Source organism: Lipophrys pholis (genome assembly GCF_963383615.2).
Source record: "Lipophrys pholis genome assembly, chromosome: 5".
Taxonomy (NCBI): domain Eukaryota; kingdom Metazoa; phylum Chordata; class Actinopteri; order Blenniiformes; family Blenniidae; genus Lipophrys; species Lipophrys pholis.
The window spans coordinates 3,641,336-3,660,567 of NC_137628.1; the positions used below are offsets into that span (position 1 = coordinate 3,641,336).

Consider the following 19,232-nt stretch of genomic DNA (forward strand, 5'->3'; position numbering starts at 1 on the left):
AATGTTCTCACTACCTCAATGAAGGGATGATGAAAATTCGTAACTGTTGGGTGTTATGGGTAAGGTTCTTTCGGAATCATCCACAACTTTTGTCAGTGGGGACGCATGAAAACCTGTGCTGCCCCTTGGACCGACACATACTGCTCAGTAGAACCATGACAAAAGAGATGAGGTGAGGGCCTGATTATTATTATTATTATTATTATTATTATTATTATTATTATTATTATTATTCTGATGATGATGATGATGATGATGATGATGATGATGATGATGATGATGATGATGATGATCTCTTGCATTCCAATAGGGTCTAGCCCAGCTCTGCTGGGCCCTAATTAAGCTCAAGTCTGGTTCCCATTAGTGCAGGAAGCAGATCTGAGCGGTGGTTGAAGGAACTGCATCAAGAAGAGGAGGAGGAAGAAAAGGAGGAGGAGGAGTGAGGAAGTTCTCCAAAACTTTTTTTTCCCCTGAAAGAACTCTGGAGAAGCTCCGTTACGTTTTCAGAGGAAGGGAAGTGGACTTTTACGGGAGAAAACTATAATTTTGTCGGGTGGAAAAAAGAAAAGGAAAGAAGTGTTAAAAGTGCGTCCTGTGTGCTCGTGCGCTCCGCTCACATGAGATCCGTGGAAACGGAGCAGCGCGCGCGTCGCTCCCGCACACACTGAGAGCAGAGCACTTCTCCGGGGCGATGAGATGTGAGTGAGCGATGCCTTGTGGAAATGGACAGACTCTATCCAAGCGAAAACATGGCGTCTGCGTCCCGAGGTTTAGCGTCCTGTCCGGTGTGCTGGTGTTGCTGTGCTGCCTGGAGGCTCGGGGCTCCGGGCCGCCGGAGGACGGCGGCTCCGGCTCGGGCTCCGGCTCCAGCCTGTGCGGCCCGTGTCCCGTTAACTGCAGCTGCGCGCTGGCGGGGCCGCAGCCGTCCTGTGTAGTCAACTGCTCCGGCTCCGGGCTGGACAGGGCCCCCGCAGCCGCAGACATCCCGCTGGCCACCGCTGTGCTGTGAGTAAAGAGCCAGTAAACACTGACGTTTCTTTGGTTTTCAGATAAACCCACGCTGGAAGTGATGCTTACCGCTCCAGGAGCAGATACAAACTATTAAAGCTGGGGCATGCAAGTGTGCAGCAGTCTGCTTTGTCTTTCTCTATCTCCCTCTTCCCCACTTCTTTTTTTTTCCTGCGCAAATTAATCGACCTTTAAAGTCAATTGATGGTTGTTGTCCAGTTGGTTTGTCCACCGCCCACCAGTCTCACCTCCATCACATGTTTTTATTTACATCCCTTTTGTTTGTATTCCATAATTTGCACGCGCTCTTTAATTCACTTTTCCTGCTGTTTCCACTGTGAGTGGAGTGGAGTGACCTTTTGATGAAATCACTTGGACCAGTTGATTTTAAGCTGAATTGAAACACTTTGGCCTCACCATGAAAGCCCCTGGTGGTTTGCTTGTTTCCCAATCTTGCTTCTCTTTTCATAATCTGATCATCTTTTCATCTTGGAATGTATTTCAATTATACCCACCAATAGAATATATCACCTTTTAAGTCTTGGAAAATATTTTCTTCGCATTTTCCGACATCAAAACGTTTTCATTTACTTGACTACAAGTGGCAGCATCATGCAAGAGCACTATGGTATTAGTGCTGATTGGATTAAGGTATTTTAGGAAAACCCTGCAGGTGTAGGAAATGAGCTCGGAAAATAAATTGGATTAAAGGAATATGCATCAAAATGACATGAAAGACGCACACTGTTTGAACACACAAGACGCATCCTGCAGATGACGTGTAACATACTTTTAAGTCCACCGTTTCTCGTGGCCAATGCTCCTTAGGAAGGCCACAGTGCCACTATGTGACTGTGTTTGTGTTTTAGCTTGAGAATCTACAGTTTTTAGTTTGAACCAGTTTGGTCACCAGAAACACGAACCTGGTGTTTGCGGTGCAGATCAGTCTTCAGCCTCTGGTGCAGCTGCAGCGAGAACATTCTGTTCTGCGCCGACGGAAGCCATATGTTATTCATTATTTATTTCAACTGAAACTACCTTCTGTATTTAAGGCAACTCTTCGCCATATATACCAGCCATATAATCAATGCACGCTATTTTGGGCTTTGCTTACTTCAGCGACTCTGCTAAAAAAGCCTACAAATGTCATTTAGATGAGGTTTTACAAGTGAATAGAGACGTCGGCTTTAGTTACAGTTGGCTCGTGTGTTGGTCATAGTTATTGTTGAGGAGGATGTCTAAAGCCGGCAGGTTGCCTTAATTTCCCTCGACATTTAGGGGTAGTGCAAAACAAGGACAACCTTTTTATGTGCTGCATTAATTAGAGACAGATCCTGCCTGAGAATCTGTCTCTAATGAACTCGTATGTTTACATGTCACGTCAGCCTCTCTCAGTGTTGTAATCGTCTAGATACAGTGGTAATTGCTCTCTGGATAAACCCCCTATAGTCTTTCTGTACCAGAACAGCAATGCGTTGAGTGACTCACTGCCAACATTACTGTACTTACTTTCACATGTGTCCTTGCTTCACAGGTGGAAATTAAAAAAAAAAGGTTGAAATCAGATATTTTCTCTGAATTTACACTGATTACACAGCTGGAAGAAACACACAGGCTTTGTTTGCCATCCATGCATTATAGTTGTTATATGTCTTTAATCCCACCTTATTAATCACAATGGAACAACATGAGTTCAACAGGCTACAAATGCATTAACAGCATTGCATTGAATTTCAGTTGTTATATACTCGCTATTATATGAACAATCGTTCCACATGAAGGTCTACCATGCAGCTATTTAAGGCCGTAATTGATCTGTTAAGACTTTATTCCTACATGTGTGACCAGTGACAGTTTGGTGTGTTTCCTCTCTCTAAATCCAGGCTGTGTGTGTGTGTGTGTGTGTGTGTGTGTGTGTGTGTGTGTGTGTGTGTGTGTGTGTGTGTGTGTGTGTGTGTGTGTGTGTGTGTGTGTGTGTGTGTGTGTGTGTGTGTGTGTGTGTGTGTGTGTGTGTGTGTGTGTGTGTGTGTGTGTGTGTGTGTGTGTGTGTGTGTGTGTGTGTGTGTGTGTGTGTGTGTGTGTGTGTGTGTGTGTGTGTGTGTGTGTGTGTGTGTGTGTGTGCGCATTTAAAACCACCAGAAGACGTAAACAAACTGTGGTTCTCAGTTTGATTTATTGTTGTCTAACTGGTCACAGAGCAGGACTGTCATTTAAACATCAACTCAGAGGGCTGCTGTAAATGAGTTACAGACCATAACAGGCCAAAAGTGGTTCTAGACCTGTAGGCTTCAGCATGGTAACGTCCATATATACATAAATCCAGAATTAAGGCTTTTTTTGTGCTTGACATAAGATTGTAGTAGTAGTTGTCATTGACTTCCTTCTTCTTCTCTCTGGGTGGAAGAACGCTATTCTCTTCTTTGTAGTCGGCCGGTGTATTGAGTCAGCGTGGCAATCAATGGTAGACTGATTGCCAAATGCTCATGCAGATATGTACACTGCACGTCTTTTTAACTTCCGTGTGTCCAATGTGTTGGAATGAGCATTTGGCATCTCAAGGTATCAAACTGTTGCTCTGAAAAAAACCTTCCCCCATTTCTCTTATTCAATTCTAATATCAACAATAGAGCGCCCGATTGTTCCGTTATCCGTAAGCTTCCATTAGATTGACAGAAGTATGGTTGTAATGAACGCAGAGCACAGATGGATTGGCTCTGAACGAGTCCGTATGTGAACATAACGTAGAGAATAATGAGTCTTTAGGGCCACGCAGGGGTTAAAACCAATCCTGGAAGACTATGGGTGAAATCAGGGTACATAAGAGACACACACACACACACACACACACACACACACACACACACACACACACACACACACACACACACACACACACACACACACACACTTATAGGCAATCTTAGCCACAAGTGAATTTCCCACTGAAGGAGGAAACTGGACCATGTATGCAAATGAAGAACATGCAACTTCCCCCACAACAACGTCTCCCAAGCCAAACCTGGGAATCCTCATTATGAGCCAACAAAACAAAAACAAAAACCGTCTCACTACTTTAAATCAGTGCGGGTGTTTATTTCACTACAAATTGCTGTTTCCATCTTTTAATGCGCATGTGACAGAATCTGCTAAACTCTAAAATATCTATGCCTTTGTGAGGCAGTATCGCGTCGTCTGTCACCTTGACTTAACTGTGTCTGGTTGCAGAGAGCAGTCGCCACTTCATTCCTTCAGAAGAAGGAAGAAGCTCCCTCTTGAAATATTTACACGATTTGCATAGTTTATTGATGTAGTGCCAAACTATTACGAACATATGGTGTAGATTGGTTCTCATGTCTGCTGTTCTTTTGAATAATAAGAAACATATGTTGATTTAAAGCTGCTTTATTTTAAATCATAGTAGTTCATCGCCACAGTAACAAGGATATGTCCCTTGTAGCTGCGATTCAATTTCAACTCCCATCGAATACCAATATCCTTCTCCCTATCTGGCCCCAGATCTCAAGACTCTTGACACACCCTTAGTTAAATAAGAGAAAGGGAAAAAAAAAAAAAACATCCAGTGGCAAGGAAGTATTTTAACACACTGCAGTCGGAGAAAAGCATTCCCGTTACACACCAGTCCATCTGCTCCAACCCACACACATAATAAAATGTCTTAACACTTCATGTGGCGAGTTTTTGCAGCTCTGAAGTCACTGCTGGGAAACGTTGTGGAATGAAACTCAGCTTTTTGAAGGTGCCTTTGTTTAGTATGCAGATTGCACAGTAGTCCTGGGACAGCAGACGGAGAAAGGGAGTTACAGATACACTTAAACAGCTGTCTGTCCGCTCTAAAGCGGAGAGGTCGGTGCAGTGCAGCACAGTAGGCGCACTCGCTTCACTGCCAGCGGCGTTTTAGTTTAGCGGGACGAGATTTCTCGTAAAAACATGGCCGCCTTGATGATAAGTTTGTGAAATAGATAATCGACCACAAACCCGTGAAGAGAGTGAACCACAGGTTATTGAAGCTGCTACCTTATCCATTGCCTCTGCTTGGCGGTCCGTTGAGATTAGGGTGAGAATTGCAAAGATACCAGAAGGAGGGTGTTTCTGATGCTGTTGCCTGGTGTTAATGGAAAAGGAGAGAAGAAGGAGCGGGCAAAACGTATTACTCATAATCTATATTTTCATTAAGACATGTGTCAATGATAAATACTGTGACAAATAAAGTGAGAAATAAATTCAAACTATGAGTCACGGTGTTGTGCAGGCTTCACATGAAGGCTTTACTATACACGTAAAAGCCTCTATGACTTGGCGTTACCTCAGAGGTAATTGTACGCATTTTACTCTCAATGCATTAAGAGAGTAGCTGCCCTGCGTTATTCCTTTTTTCATTTGTTTTAATATTTAAAATGCTTAATTTGTTCATCTGTCCTGTTGGCTGGTGAAGAAAATTTGCTCACAATGCGCTTAAAACAATCACACAGAAGAAAGAGGATGTATATATATATATATATATATATATATATCTCCCAGGTGATGCCAAGGGAGCAGCACCTGCAATTTCATTATATTACTCATATAATGACAAATAAAGCGATCTATCCATCTAAATCACACCACACTGATTGGAAATGTAAAGCTCAGGGCAGCACCAGTTAGGCGATCCGTCCATTAATCAGATCGTTCAACCTGCACCCTGTGGAATCGCTGATATCTGATCGCCTCCTGTTCAATGGGTTTGATTCTCCGTTAGTCAACGCAGTGCACATGACTGCTGCTGTGTGCAAGTGCAGTACTGCATGTTAAAGAAAAATCTTTTATTTATTTATTTTTTTCAAAAGTTGATCTCTCTGAAACTGTTCAGAGACTCCCAACACAACGAATGTTTGCTGTTCACTGCTGTTTGTTGTTGGTAAACAGGGGCTTGCATTCTCTCTCTCTCGATCCCCAAATGGGAAAACCAATTGGATCACGAACTGGCACATCCATACTGCGTGATATGAGTTAAACGTGCAACATGTGATCATATGATGTTTGTGTGTCTGTCATCTTTCACCTCTTTGGCCCAGTTTTAATCAGGCGTAACTTTACCACATTTGTTTCTCTTTCTTTCATCACTTGTGCACTTGTAGTTTGTTGGCTTTCTTGTTTTTGGTTATTTTTCCTTCGTTTTTGTGCTTTTGATGTCTGGATAGTCACCACCATTTACCACTTGCTTTTTCTTTTAAAAAGAGACATAAAGTGCATAGTGGAAAACCTACAGGTTATAGCAGTTCAGTGAGTCATTTGATTTGATTGTGAATCCTGACACTGGTCAATTCGCGATAGATCTTGAATCTGTAATAAACATATAGGCAAAGATAAAAGTTATTTAGATTAAAGAAACGGTGCAGATCAGCTGCTATGATGCAAAGGTAATCCTCTCAACATTGTCGAAGAGTGTGTGTGTACTCGGTTTGCTTTGAATGTCAACACACCGTGGTCCTATCGGTCTGGCTGAGGACGATTTTTTGTGGTGTTACTATGGCAGCACACACACACACACACACACACACACACACACACACACACACACACACACACACACTGCAGGAATGGTGATGTGCTTTTATTTGCTGAGAGGAGTTTTGGCTTTTGGGTCTCGAGGCTTCACAACAGCTGTTTAACAAGCTGAACTCGATGTAAAATCCTCTCACTGTGCTGCTCATGCACCCGTCTGTCCTCTCCTTGTCCTCCTCCAGGAGTAGTCATCACACACACACACACACACACACACACACACACACACACACACACACACACACACACACACACACAGTAATGAAGTGGGGAAAGAAAGACAGAACGTAGCGGCCGTATGCAGAGCAGAATTTGTTATGTTGCCATAGCAAAAGTAAGTGACGTTACTCTGGGAAGTGCGGACATTCCTGCAGGTCATAAATGAGAATGAGGCAAGAAAAAGGGTATACGAGGCAGCTCCGAGCGTCTTCTCCTGTGTGTGTGTGTGTGTTTTCAATGCTTGGTTCACTATTAATTATTAACGCTGTGAAGTTGTAAGGCATACCATGGACGTATGGCCAAAAAGAAGTAAATCTTCCCCGCGAAAGCCAGTGTTCTTGTGTGATGTTGGGTGATGCAACATGGCCCCGACTGACGTTATCCGCTCTCTTTGAAAGTTTTCATTAAAGTCGTGTCAGTTGGTCTTTTCTCCACTCACTAAATCCAACATAAATACACTGCTTTGACATACTACCAGCTGTGCTCATGCACATGTGGGCATCATTTGAATCATTTGGCTCCGATTATTCCTGCAAAGCTTCGCTCACATATGTGCCATTGAAAGGCGGAAAAGTTTCAAAAGGAATTGTATATACTAAGTGCTCAACTACACACAAAAATAAAGAAAAGATGTGTTTGCTGGATTATTTCTTTGTTGTAACAAAGGTTATCGGTGATAAATGTAAAACCACTGACAAGTTTTGTTATTTACCTTTTCTCTGCCGTTGAGTTCCTGAGGGTGAGAGAATGACTGCAATGAGTCGAGATTCTGCTGCTAATCCCACAAATGCATGCTCCTAACAAATGTTACATTATCAGGCGTTCCAGTGCTGTAAGATTTGCTGCCAGGAAGATCTGCTACAACAAAGAAAAAACCTGCCAAACACAGATTTAGTCGGTCTCATCGAGGTTGTATTTCAATACTGTATGAAGCTGCTCATCTATGGTGACGTTTCTCTCACTCCGGAGTTTAACATTTCAAGTTTTCTGAAGCCCATACAAATCTGTGCTAAACTTGATCAAAAGACAACATATTAAATAGAGAATAAATAGAATAGTTATCACCTCTCCTGAGGAAGAATTACTTTACATAAAGCTCAGTGAATCTTTCCTGGCAAACTTGGCCCTTTGAATCTGAGCATGTTTAAAGGAACATTTCTAATGGCCTTCATTAGCGTCTGGACTGGGTCTGTTAATGGATGTCCTCAGACAGGCACCCTGACACTCCGACTGAAGCCTCTTATAAACGTTTGCATGGGCGGCTGTGACTCAGGCCCCGTTTACACGACAACATTTCAACTGAAAATGCATCGTATTTGTGTTTTTGTTTTCAGAAATGTTTCACGTGTACACGGCGACATTCTGAAAACAATGTGTTTACATGGCAAACGCTGACGACGTCATAGTTGGCATGCAAGGCCGCAAGTGGGTGCTGTTTTTTGTTTTCGGAATGAAACCACGCACACAAATGCTATCCCAGTCTGCTCTAAACATTAGCAGTGTGAGAACACGGACACGAACACAGACGACCAAGTTGGATTGTTATCACAGTGACTGTCAAAATAAAACTACCAAGTCCCAGGAGAATATGGACTGGGAGTCATGAAACTCTGGAGGAAACATTGTTGTTGTTGTTTGTCTACTGAGCATGTGCAGACGAACTATTCAGCGATTCAGCTGTCCACAAGGAGACAGAGCCCGAGTGTTTTTGGAAAGTTGCAGTTTCTCACGTTTTTCCGACAACGGAGTCAGAGCGCTTTTGAAAAGTTTCACATTTGGAGCTGTTTTCAGGAGCTCCTAGCACCATATCCACCTGAAAACGTTGTGTAAACCGGGCCTTAGTTTATTAGACAACGTTGTTTAATTGTGAGGTTGCAGGTTTGATCTCTTATGTGTGTCTATATGTTGAAGTAACCTTGTCCAAGACACTGAAGGAAAGGTTGAACATCTCCCTTGGCAGACTTCAACTAAAAGTGTGTGAATGGGTGAAGATGGCTGACAATGTAAAGGTTAGGCGACTAAATTTTAAATAAATGTGTATTTAAAAGAGTTGTCCAGCCTCCTGCCTGATTCTCCCTTCAAGTAAATGAGACATTGCTGACTGCATCAACAGTTATTTTGGACTTTGCGCACATTCTACATTTTACTTTTGCTCTTAACCCAGTGGAAAAGAAAAGCTAGGACTAAAGGGGTCAAACTTAAATTAAACGGGTTTTTCTTTTACTCTGATCATATCTTAATCCTACAGTGACTGTGTTCAGCTCATAAATAAATAAGGTTAAAAAGGATAAAAAAATAAGAACGGAGATGCGAGTCGGACTTTAATGTTGCTGAACTTAATTATTGAGCTTGAGATTAATAATTTTTGAATCATGCATGAACATTGATAGGAGTGTGTTCAGTGGAGAGTTCAGTGGAAGCTGTAGAGGTCATGTATTTGTTTTTCTACCTGGAACAGTGCACGGCTGGATCTGTCAACCTGTTGGAGGAACGAGGGGAGCTGGAGCTCTGGTGCAAACTACACTTTATGTTTATTTTGAGACACACTGAGTTATTTTTGCTTCATTCTAAAATAAAATGATCTATGGTGGCGTGCCATGTTAGTTAATATTAGTTAATCTGTGAGGAACCCCAATCACATAACAAATCAAATAGTGTTTATTTTCTGCTAAGACTGCACAAGTTGAATCTAAATTCAACGAAACTGCTCGAGATGAAGCCAGTGAAGGATTTACAGTAAACAAGTGGTTGCTTTGTGTTCGTATTTTACCATCTGTTTGATGGAGAATTGCTTCCTCTGGGTATGGGCTTGATTACTGTCTATCGTCATAGCTTTAGTTTCCTTCACTGCGGCCATTTGCAAAGCTATATCTTGCTCTCGAGTCGCACAGGAGCTCTGCATGTTTTACGTCTCTTCTGCTGCAACACACCGGGGTGCATAGAGGGACGCCTCATTGGGCTTCCTTAATGATGACCATCGTTAGTCAGGTGTTTTGAAGAAGGGAGACAATAAAAAAGACTATCACAATCTTTTCATTTGAACTCATCTGAATATATAAAATATTACAATATAGGCTATATAAGGTATTCTATTCAACTGCATATAATTAAGATTTCCATTCTTTCCATTTCCTGTGGGCTTTATCTTTCTTTATCCACGTGCAATGTAGTGCTGTAGTGTTTTCCCTCGTGCGATCAATGTGTGTTTTTTCATACAAGATCATTCAAAACATTCATCTTTCTTTAATGTCGCGGTGTGTGGCGCTGATCCCCGCTGACTGTCGGAGAAGACAGAATACACTTTGGCCAGGTGGCCAGTCCATCACAAGGCAAACAGAGAGACGGACAACCACACACAGTCACATTCACACAGATGGTCAATTCTATCCGCCAGTTGACCTGAAGTGCATTATTTCAGACAGCGTGAGGGAACTGGAGTATGTGCAGAAAACGTCTGTATGGACAGGGAGAACATCCTTCAAGCCGAGCCATCCTTAAACAAATTGTATTGTGGCCCAATCATGCCATTTTTGGCAGCATTTAACCTTTGTCCTTCGATGGTTTAGTCAAATCTGTCCAACACACTGGAGAAACCACACAATTGTTATAATATGCGAGTCTACAAGTCGGATTTCGTGAGGACTTTCTAGACGACTGAGACAACGCTTTTTTAATGTCAATCTTTGTTTTAAAATCAATAATTTAGTTTTTAAAGGGAAATTCAACTTTGCTCAAGTAGCAGTGAGGTCAGTGACAGTAACTGCTGTCCGCACATAAATATCACAAGGTGCGAGTCCCCCTGCGAGGTGGAACTGGAATGATCTGTTGCTTTGCAATTAGATGTTCCACTTCCTCCCTCTGAAGTCCCCTCCGACCAATTATATTTGGCCCTGACATTCTGCCTCGCGGAGGGAGAGGCAGACGGTCCAGAATACAGCACGCTGCCTGAGGGAGAAACACACCAGCCGCTGTTGAGCTCTGCGGCTTTTGGCATGTTGGTCCCACTGGGCATGCAGGTCACGTCTGCTTCATTGGTTCCCAATGAGTGCTTCCCTCTGGCCATGCACGACGAGATCGCTCATGTGGGCTTCAAATAAAGTATTTCGTCCAAATCGGTTTGATTTCCACACATTGTGTGCGACTCTTATCTCTGGCTAGGAAACGTGTCACGCCATCAGCTCCCCGCCTGCACTTCTTGCCGTCCTGTCATTCACAGCGCTTTGCACCAACATCTCAGTCGGAGCTGTTTGCTTTGGCTGTGTAGCCTCTGGCTGGGTTATTGATGCAGTTGCATGGGGACACCCCTCCGCTCGCTGTTTCATCCCCGGCACATTCTGGGCTGCAACTTTGTTGTTCAGCTTTTCTTTCCTATGTTGGTAAAAAGTTGTCGCGTTCACATCCTTTGTAACTGACATATTCTCATTCTTTCTAGTGAGGAACTCCTCCTTGTTGCGCTCGGTGGAACAGACCAAACTCAGGCAGTGTTTTGGCTGCTAAAGCGAGTTTAAGTAGCGGCAGCTCCATTTCAGTCCACTGTTGCAAGCAGTGAGCCTCAAACCGTAATTTTCCAAAAAGACATCCGACAAAATAGCGCTGTGCACTCCTTATTGCCCGCCCGCAATGTGCGCTCCTCACTGGCCGCCCGTGCCTTGTAGTGAAGTGCCGTAAACCGCGAGCTGCCGTAAAGTGGTATAGGTCATGGTATCGGTATTGGTGCATCCCTACTTCAGGTAGAAGTATCATTATACCCATTTTTTTAATTGTTTTTACTATTTTTATGGTGACGAAGTTCACTTTCAGATTCCATCAAAAAAGGTTCCACCACCACAAAAGGTGTCTGACCTTTCCACTTCCACACCTTTCTGTACCCTATGTGCAGTTTAATTGGACTTCATTCCTCACAGAATTTCTACAGTAGTCAGGTGGAGAAAATTGGACTCATGTCAAACGAGTTGAAGTTTAATTTCAGCCGTGTTGGTTTGTGAACGGAGTTAGACTTTGGGATTTTTGTTCATCTTTGAAGCGATCCCTCCAGTGGTTTCTCATTTGACTTACAACAGCTTGATCCAGACGTCTGCTGGTATTTGTGTATCTGCACTGCAGGTTGATTTTCTAATGTCTAAAAGCCTTACAGTGTTAAACTGCTCTGATAATAACAGTGCGTATAAACAATGCTTAACCTCGTTTGTTTTTTTCTCCTTATTGTAATTTCTTTCCATCCAGGTAGTCATAGAGGATAATAGAAGTCACTTATCTTTGAGATTTATTTACAGCTCCCGATGAGGAAACTACAGATTCTTCAGAGTGAATCCAGGCTTTCTGTGCCGAGTTTGCATGTTCTCACTGTACATGTGTGGACATTTGATTGAGTTTACTTGTTGACTGAAAACTTTGCAGTGGTCAGATTTAAGATCTGACCACTGCATGCATGAACATACATGAATCTCCTTGTCATTTATATATAAAAATAAAAGGAAAGTGTCTTTTTTACATATTGTTGAAGTGGCTCTATTGAATGGATGGATTTCCACGTGAATCATTTACTAGTTTGTGCAGGTATTCAGATCCACCCTAAATGTGTTTAGGATGGTTCATCACGTCCAGCACATGGCGCTGGACAGTACTGAATGCACATCTGAAATTAACACTACATATCTTTTCTCGACGAACGTTCTCCATCGAGTGGATTCATGTAATAAACACGTGGCTGGTCACAGCTGCTCGGTATGCTTTAAACATGGAATTCGGCCCCTAAGTGCTTGAAATTAAGTCACTCAGGGATGGAGTTGCATTATTTTAATGCTAATCATGGCTGACGTTTAGTTACAGCACAGAAAAACACAAACGCTGGTCAAACGGGTTTTAAAAGGTTAAAACGGCTCCATATAATTTGAAATACAGGTATATTTTATTGATGTTTTGGCAAAAACTAATCAAGCATTTAAAACTTAGTTGACGCTATGGGACAAAAAAACCTTCTGGGAGTTTTGGCTTGATTGTATAGCCTCAGGCCAATTTATTGAGCTGCTACTGAGTGAAAATGTAAAATACATGATAGAAACAGTCAGGACATGACTGTCGATGTGTGTGCAATGTTTGCAGAGTTGCAGTTGCTTTTTTTTGTTTTAAAGAAAGAGAGAGGAATTTTCACAAGTGCCTAATGTTTGTTTAGTCTGCTGATTTTTGATGCCGTTAGTCTGAAAGACTATCTCAGAAAAAACACTGTGTACTGCAAGAGCGCAATGGTAATGAGGATCTTTGGGGCCAAAATTTAAAATTTTAACCAACCTTGTTGAAAATCCATGACATGCAAATCAGGAAGCCTTCTGTTGCCATGTTTATTTAACGACGCGATTCAAACTTTTAGCGAAAAGTTACTTTACTCTTTTACTTTTTCAAGTAACAAAGGATTTAAAGTCATGGTAGAAGAGTGCGAACCCAGGTGATGGTAGGATAGTCTGGGACCCCTGTTGTGTGGACGCAGGTAGCTGAGTGGAGAGGTGGAGGGCTGATGATAATGATGGAGAGACTCTTTAACCGGGATGAAGAGTGGGGTGGTGATGAGGCGAACAGGATCAGGATCCAGCAGGCTTAGGAAAGAAAGCAGAATGACTTCGTCATAATGAGGAAAATCATGAACCGAGCAGTGATGTTAAATTATGAATCCAATCATTTTGACATTGTTGTAAAGTGATGAAGAAAACACAGCGGAAGAAATGTGCACATTTGCTTGATGGTAAATAAACTGGGCATGAAAGGTGAGATAAGCTTTTCTGGACCTTTGCATGAATTTCATTTAAAGTCCTTGTGACTGGAGATTAATTTCATGGTGGATGTCGGTCACAAGGTTGCAGCTTCAATGCTTCCGTTTCCTCACTGTCCACATGTCAAGGTGTCCTTCAGCAAGACACTCAACCCCAAGTTGTCCCCCGTGGATGGATTTGAGTGTCTTGTATGTGAATGGGGGAACGTGACTAACACCGTAAAGTGCTTTGAGGACCACGGAAGAAGTTGAAAAAGTGCAATATATATATTTTTTTTTTTTGTTGATGCGCCTGAATGTTTGCTTTTATCAACATGTATCATGGTTAATGTATCAGTTGTTTATACAGTGGACTTTTTCTTCTTTGTTAACTTTTAAAACACAGTTTTTAACTTTCCTTAGGTGTTAGACAAATGAATGGCTTAATCTCCATTAAAGGATCATAGGCAACTCAAGATTAACTAATGTACAAAACTACTACAGGGTGACAAAATGTCCCCTTTTGCCCAGACATTCTTCAGGTCATATCTGGATCCTTTTTCCTATGTCTATGTCTATGTCTATGTCGATGTCTGTGTCTGTGTCTGTGTCTGTGTCTGTGTCTGTGTCGGTGTCGGTGTCGGTGTCGGTGTCGGTGTCGGTGTCGGTGTCGGTGTCGGTGTCGGTGTCGGTGTCGGTGTCTATAGTTGCAGTATGTCTCTACCCAACAAACCAATATTTGGTGTTTGTTATTTTTTTAATGTGTTGGTTTAATTTAAATTGAGTGGTACTTTGCACAGAAGACTCCGGCTTTCCTCTTTTTTGGAAATTAAAACACTGTGTGTTCACCCTACATCACCAAATACCTTATACAAATGCAAAGAATGGTCAGCTGAGGCAGGAAGTTGTGGCATATATTCATCCCAGCTTTTCCTCACGTGCTGTATGTTTTGCAAACAGGCATCAGCCTTCAGTCAAATTCCTTTTAGTCCTCTTGTAACCTTGAAAATATGACTGGAATTGATCTTGAGAGAAAATAAACATTTCTGTTCTACTTTTTGTTTTTACTCGCCAAAAGCAAACCTGGGTTTCATGCTGTGCCTGCATCCTGGAATGTCTGGCTGCATCATGTTTACTGTGAGTTTTCTAGAGTGCGGTCTTGATGGTAATTAAAATTTTAAATGATTATATAGTTGATTATTGAGCTGGAATCATTTCATCCCTAATTTCATGCACGTAAACCTGAGACTGATTGAAGCGGGGAGAGCAGAGATCGTCCAGGCAGGCAGCTCTTGCTGTCAGGTTCATTACTCGGTTCAATACTCTTTTTTTTTTTTTTTAACTGTGTCGTGACGGACTGTGTTGTTGTGCTGTTTTATTCCCTTGTTTCACTTTTGCTTGTTGCATCAGTTCTGCTTCCCACAACTCCCTTTCTTGAGGCCCAATGCTTAACAAATGTAATCATTTTTAAAGATAGAAACAAGCAAATGTTATGTTATTGTCAGTGTTGCACAGATCAGTCTCAACAACTAATTATGATCATCCTTCATTTTCTATAAGACTTTTCATACAGACCAGTGCAGTGCTTAGTGCTTTAAAGCGATAAGATATATGTACAGCTAAAACAAGCAACGGTACATAAAATTCATTGAAAATGTATATCAGTGGCTGCTAAAATTGAAAATAATAGAAGGTTAAGAGGAAAATAATGTTGTAGTATTGTCTCTGTATGGGTGTTAGTGCAGTGCATGCTTGTTTATTACGGCTGTGACTTGCTTCGAAGACGGAAGCCGTCTTTTCTTTGAGTTTCTTCTGCTCAGCCGAGCTTTAGCTCACCCAGGGGACTAATCTTGAGCTCAACAGGTTTGTGTGCTCAAACAGCTTCATGTCACTCTGTTTACCGCTTCATTCAGAAAGAAAATGCTATATGCATACACTGGAAAAGGGATTGCTCTGATGAGCTGTAAATACCAGCCCCAAGGATTAGTGTGTGTGACTCGGCTTCTTCTGGGTTGACTTACTTTGATTTAGGAGCATTTCTGCATTGAGGGAGTCCTGTAGGATCAATCTCACTTGTTTCTAAGGAGTTTGAATTTTTTATAAGCTTGTATGGACAAAAACATGTATTAAACTAACCGACATGTGTTATTAATTGACTATTTTTTAATTGTTTTTATTGCTTTTCCAAAGCACCATCAAAACTGTTACACTGACACATAATAATTCATATTGTGACCCACTAAGACGCTCGGCTTGTTGCGTAGAAGTGAGAATGGTTCCCTCACATGAGAGAGATACAGCATGATCATGACTTCTCTGTATTTTTGTGAATAATGTATTTGTGTGTAATGGCATTACTCGCTCACATTACAACCCTCCTGCTAAAAATGTCATCTGATTAAATTGTTAAAATCCATCCTGTATGGTAATTTGACTTCAGATAGAGACATATGATCTGCTGACACTACAAAAAAGCCCCCCGTTGCTTTACACCGCCTGTCAATGCTATAAAGAACCAACCAGTTTATTTAAGGATATATAAGACTTTGTTCTTGGATCTGTTTTTCCATTAATGAAGCTACAATGTCTATTTTGGCACAGAAGACGTCCCTCAAACCTAAAAGCAGAAATATTTCCCATTATAATACCCAACATTATTTCTGTGATTACAAATATCTGTCAAAGATTAGATTTAGACGTTCACACTGATGTCTGGACTTCAAAGGAACATGACATGTCATTACATGTATAGACCGTGGAGACACCTTATGGGACTGAATGAAGACTGCCGATAGAAACTCCTCATTGTCTTATGTTGACAATCAATTTTAAATACATTTTCTTCTTCTATTTTAGTCAGCTTTTAATGTAGCAGGGTGGGGGACATGCCTTAATGTTATGTAGATGTTTCATCTCTGTCTTTGTTGTGAATACCTTTGTGGTTTCAGTTGGAGCAGTTTTGCAGTCTGGCTATAAGAGTTAGATGATAAAGACATTGCTGCATACGACAGTTTATTTGGCGTAAGATGTAGTTTAAATTGACATAGCCATGCGTTACAGCGTGCATGGATAAGTGTCAAAAATGAAACATGTAAAAATTGAATTTCCCAATTTTCCTGGGAGCTTCACCAGTTTTTATTATTCCGGATACTGATATTACTCTTTTGTATGCAGAGATAATATAATAAATTATAGTTGGGGCAGTTATCCAAATGAAATGTTTATCCTTTAAATAGTGATAAGGCTTGACTTTCACAGCGCATTTTCAGCTTCAGCAGGTTGAAAGGTTCATCTTCACTCTTACACACACACACACCAGTGGTGGCGGCTGCCATGCAAGGCGCTCCCTCCATCGCTTTGGGAGCAATTTCAGTGTTTTGCTCAAGGACATATATACAAGGGGAGATGGGTTCATAACCTGCATCCTTGCAACTGAAAGGACAAGCGGCTCGAGAAGTGAGGAAGGAAAGGACTGAGGCTCAGCCCCTCTGCCCTCAGCTATAGTTAGCTGGGATTGGCTCCAAAAGCCTGTGACCCTGAAATGAATAAAGCAGTTTAGAGGATGGATGAAAGAACAATTATATTCACTATTATCAGAAGAAAAGAAATACAAGAAATTGACCGACTTCGGAAAGTATTTTCTCAAAGCCATGTGACGCACGCTGCTTTTGATAAACGAACTGAGTCCACGTTGAAGCTTGTCCCTCCACCGAAAGGCCTTGAAGTAATTGCAGACGCCCGGTCCTGAGACAGGACAGTGTTGCTACTGAGTGTTTGCAAATCACAAGATAACATGTAAACTCCTTCAGTGTTTCATTAGTCCATCTTTGTATTCATTTTTCTTCTTCAGAGAGACATTCGGTAAATTCATCGCAATTATGCTTCACTGAAACTAAACCCTCTCATGACTAAGCTGTCTGGATTTATTTTGATTTTGTGCTTATAACATTGTCAAACAAAATGTGCCAATTCTTCCATTTTATTTCCCCCAGTGACTTCAGTTTTCATGGTCTAGCGGTTTTTTGATATTACCACTTGTTTTTGACAGTACAGAGGAGCTCATGTCACAAATGAGTCACATGCCAGTGAATCTTGTTCGTAATCAGATGGTTTTACTGAAAAAGTCACTATAATGAAGGTACTCGGCTCCATTTCTCTGCTTTCTGGAACTTTCTGAAGTTTCTAGATTTCATAAAAAGCAGATACATCTAGATTGTTCAAAACCCCATAATGAGAGACTGACAAAGGATCATTTACCAGGATGGGTAAGGATGTTGAGTGAGTTTTGTTTTCGTGCACGCACTGACATCATGTCAAACGTATGAGTCCATCATATTTTTGAGCGAGTGCATTAAAAAGCTGCACACAGCTGGACGCCACTCAACCCAGGCAGCAGCAGCTGGAAAAATGGACAGAGTGTTCTAGAGAGGAGAGGAAAAGAGAGGAGGGCCCGACTGTGAGGCAAACTGTCTGACTTTTTAGACTAAACCTCTTCAGTCAACACCTCGTTCTCCCCGACTCCTCGACCCGTTCCCCCCCCATTTCATGCTCTCCTCCTGCAGTGGGGAAAGTACCCGGCTTTCCCCTGAGATCTCTCGCCGCTCCTCGCTCCTGGTCGAGACACGAGTCGGTGTCAGAAGTAGGTCTGGAATGGTTCTCAACACCTGGCTCGTGTCGCTCGGTCCTACAGCTTAAAAGTTTCTCCTCTTCAAACCGGCTTCATTCCTTCAAACCTGCGCCGATCGTTCATGTTTGTCACACGCCACGGTCCGATTAGCCTTCACATGTGGGCAAAGCTAAGTCAGAGAAGAAGCACTAAAGTTGAAATGACAATGAGATTTCATATTGCTATCATACGAAACTCACGAGGTAGACTTCGAACTCTGTATTCAGTTACGTTTATGAAAAGATACGACAAAATCAGGATTCGTTTTAATACGTTGCTTCAATTTGGTGCATGGTACTAAAATAAGATGTTACTCGAAATGCTTTTTCTGCTATTGTATTCCAACGCATCTCCAGTTGTGACACAAGAATTAACTTTTAGTTTAAAAAAAACTTAACTCTTAAAAAAAGAAAAGAGACCGAAAGACCTGTTTTTGTGAAATATAACTGTATGCACTTTGCACATTTGTGTCAGTATTCCTCTCTGGATCTGGGACTCATTTTAAATCGAGTTTAAGGGGGGAAAAAGGTCCACGTCGAAGATGGAAAGATTTTCTGGGCTCCGCTTTCCGTGATGTTTACGTTGACCCAAAACAAACTCGTGTTTTCTTCTGCGCCTGCGTGGCCGCCGCCGCTCGTCGAGATTTCCCGTGACTTAGCAATAAGACCCAGTTTAAAACTAAAGGACAACAGTTCTAGCCTTCAGAAATGCTTCTGTGATTTACTGTTTTATACCCGAGCATGACGAGGTCCTAAGTTTGTGCCTGGCAGGATGAAACAATGGTGGGCTTTGAGTTTGAAACCTCAGTCGCTGCCTTTGGCTGACCAGCTCACTCAGTGACAGACACTCGGGTTTCTGGTCTGGTCTGGGCCCGTCACCAAAAGAAGGAGGGACAGCAGGAGAAGTAGGTGGGGGAGGAAGGGTGCAGCAGACGCTGAGTGGATGAAAGCGACCACAGAGGAGTCTGTGTTTAGTGGGTTAGTGGAGCATAGACCTTCGCTGGTCAGGTCTGGGACCACTTTGCCACTGCGC

At 42.1% G+C, this 19,232-nt stretch overlaps 1 protein-coding gene across 1 annotated transcript in view; it reads left to right on the forward strand.

The window, feature by feature from the left end:
• The first annotated feature begins 544 nt into the window (after positions 1 to 544).
• pkd1a (polycystic kidney disease 1a) overlaps positions 545 to 19,232 on the forward strand; it is an 81,436-nt gene continuing 62,748 nt past the window's right edge. Inside the window, exon 1 of the mRNA XM_080463721.1 lies at positions 545 to 1,005. Within this exon, the coding sequence (XP_080319847.1) occupies positions 710 to 1,005 (296 nt within the window). The 5' untranslated portion in view covers positions 545 to 709. The remainder of the gene's footprint in view (positions 1,006 to 19,232) is intronic.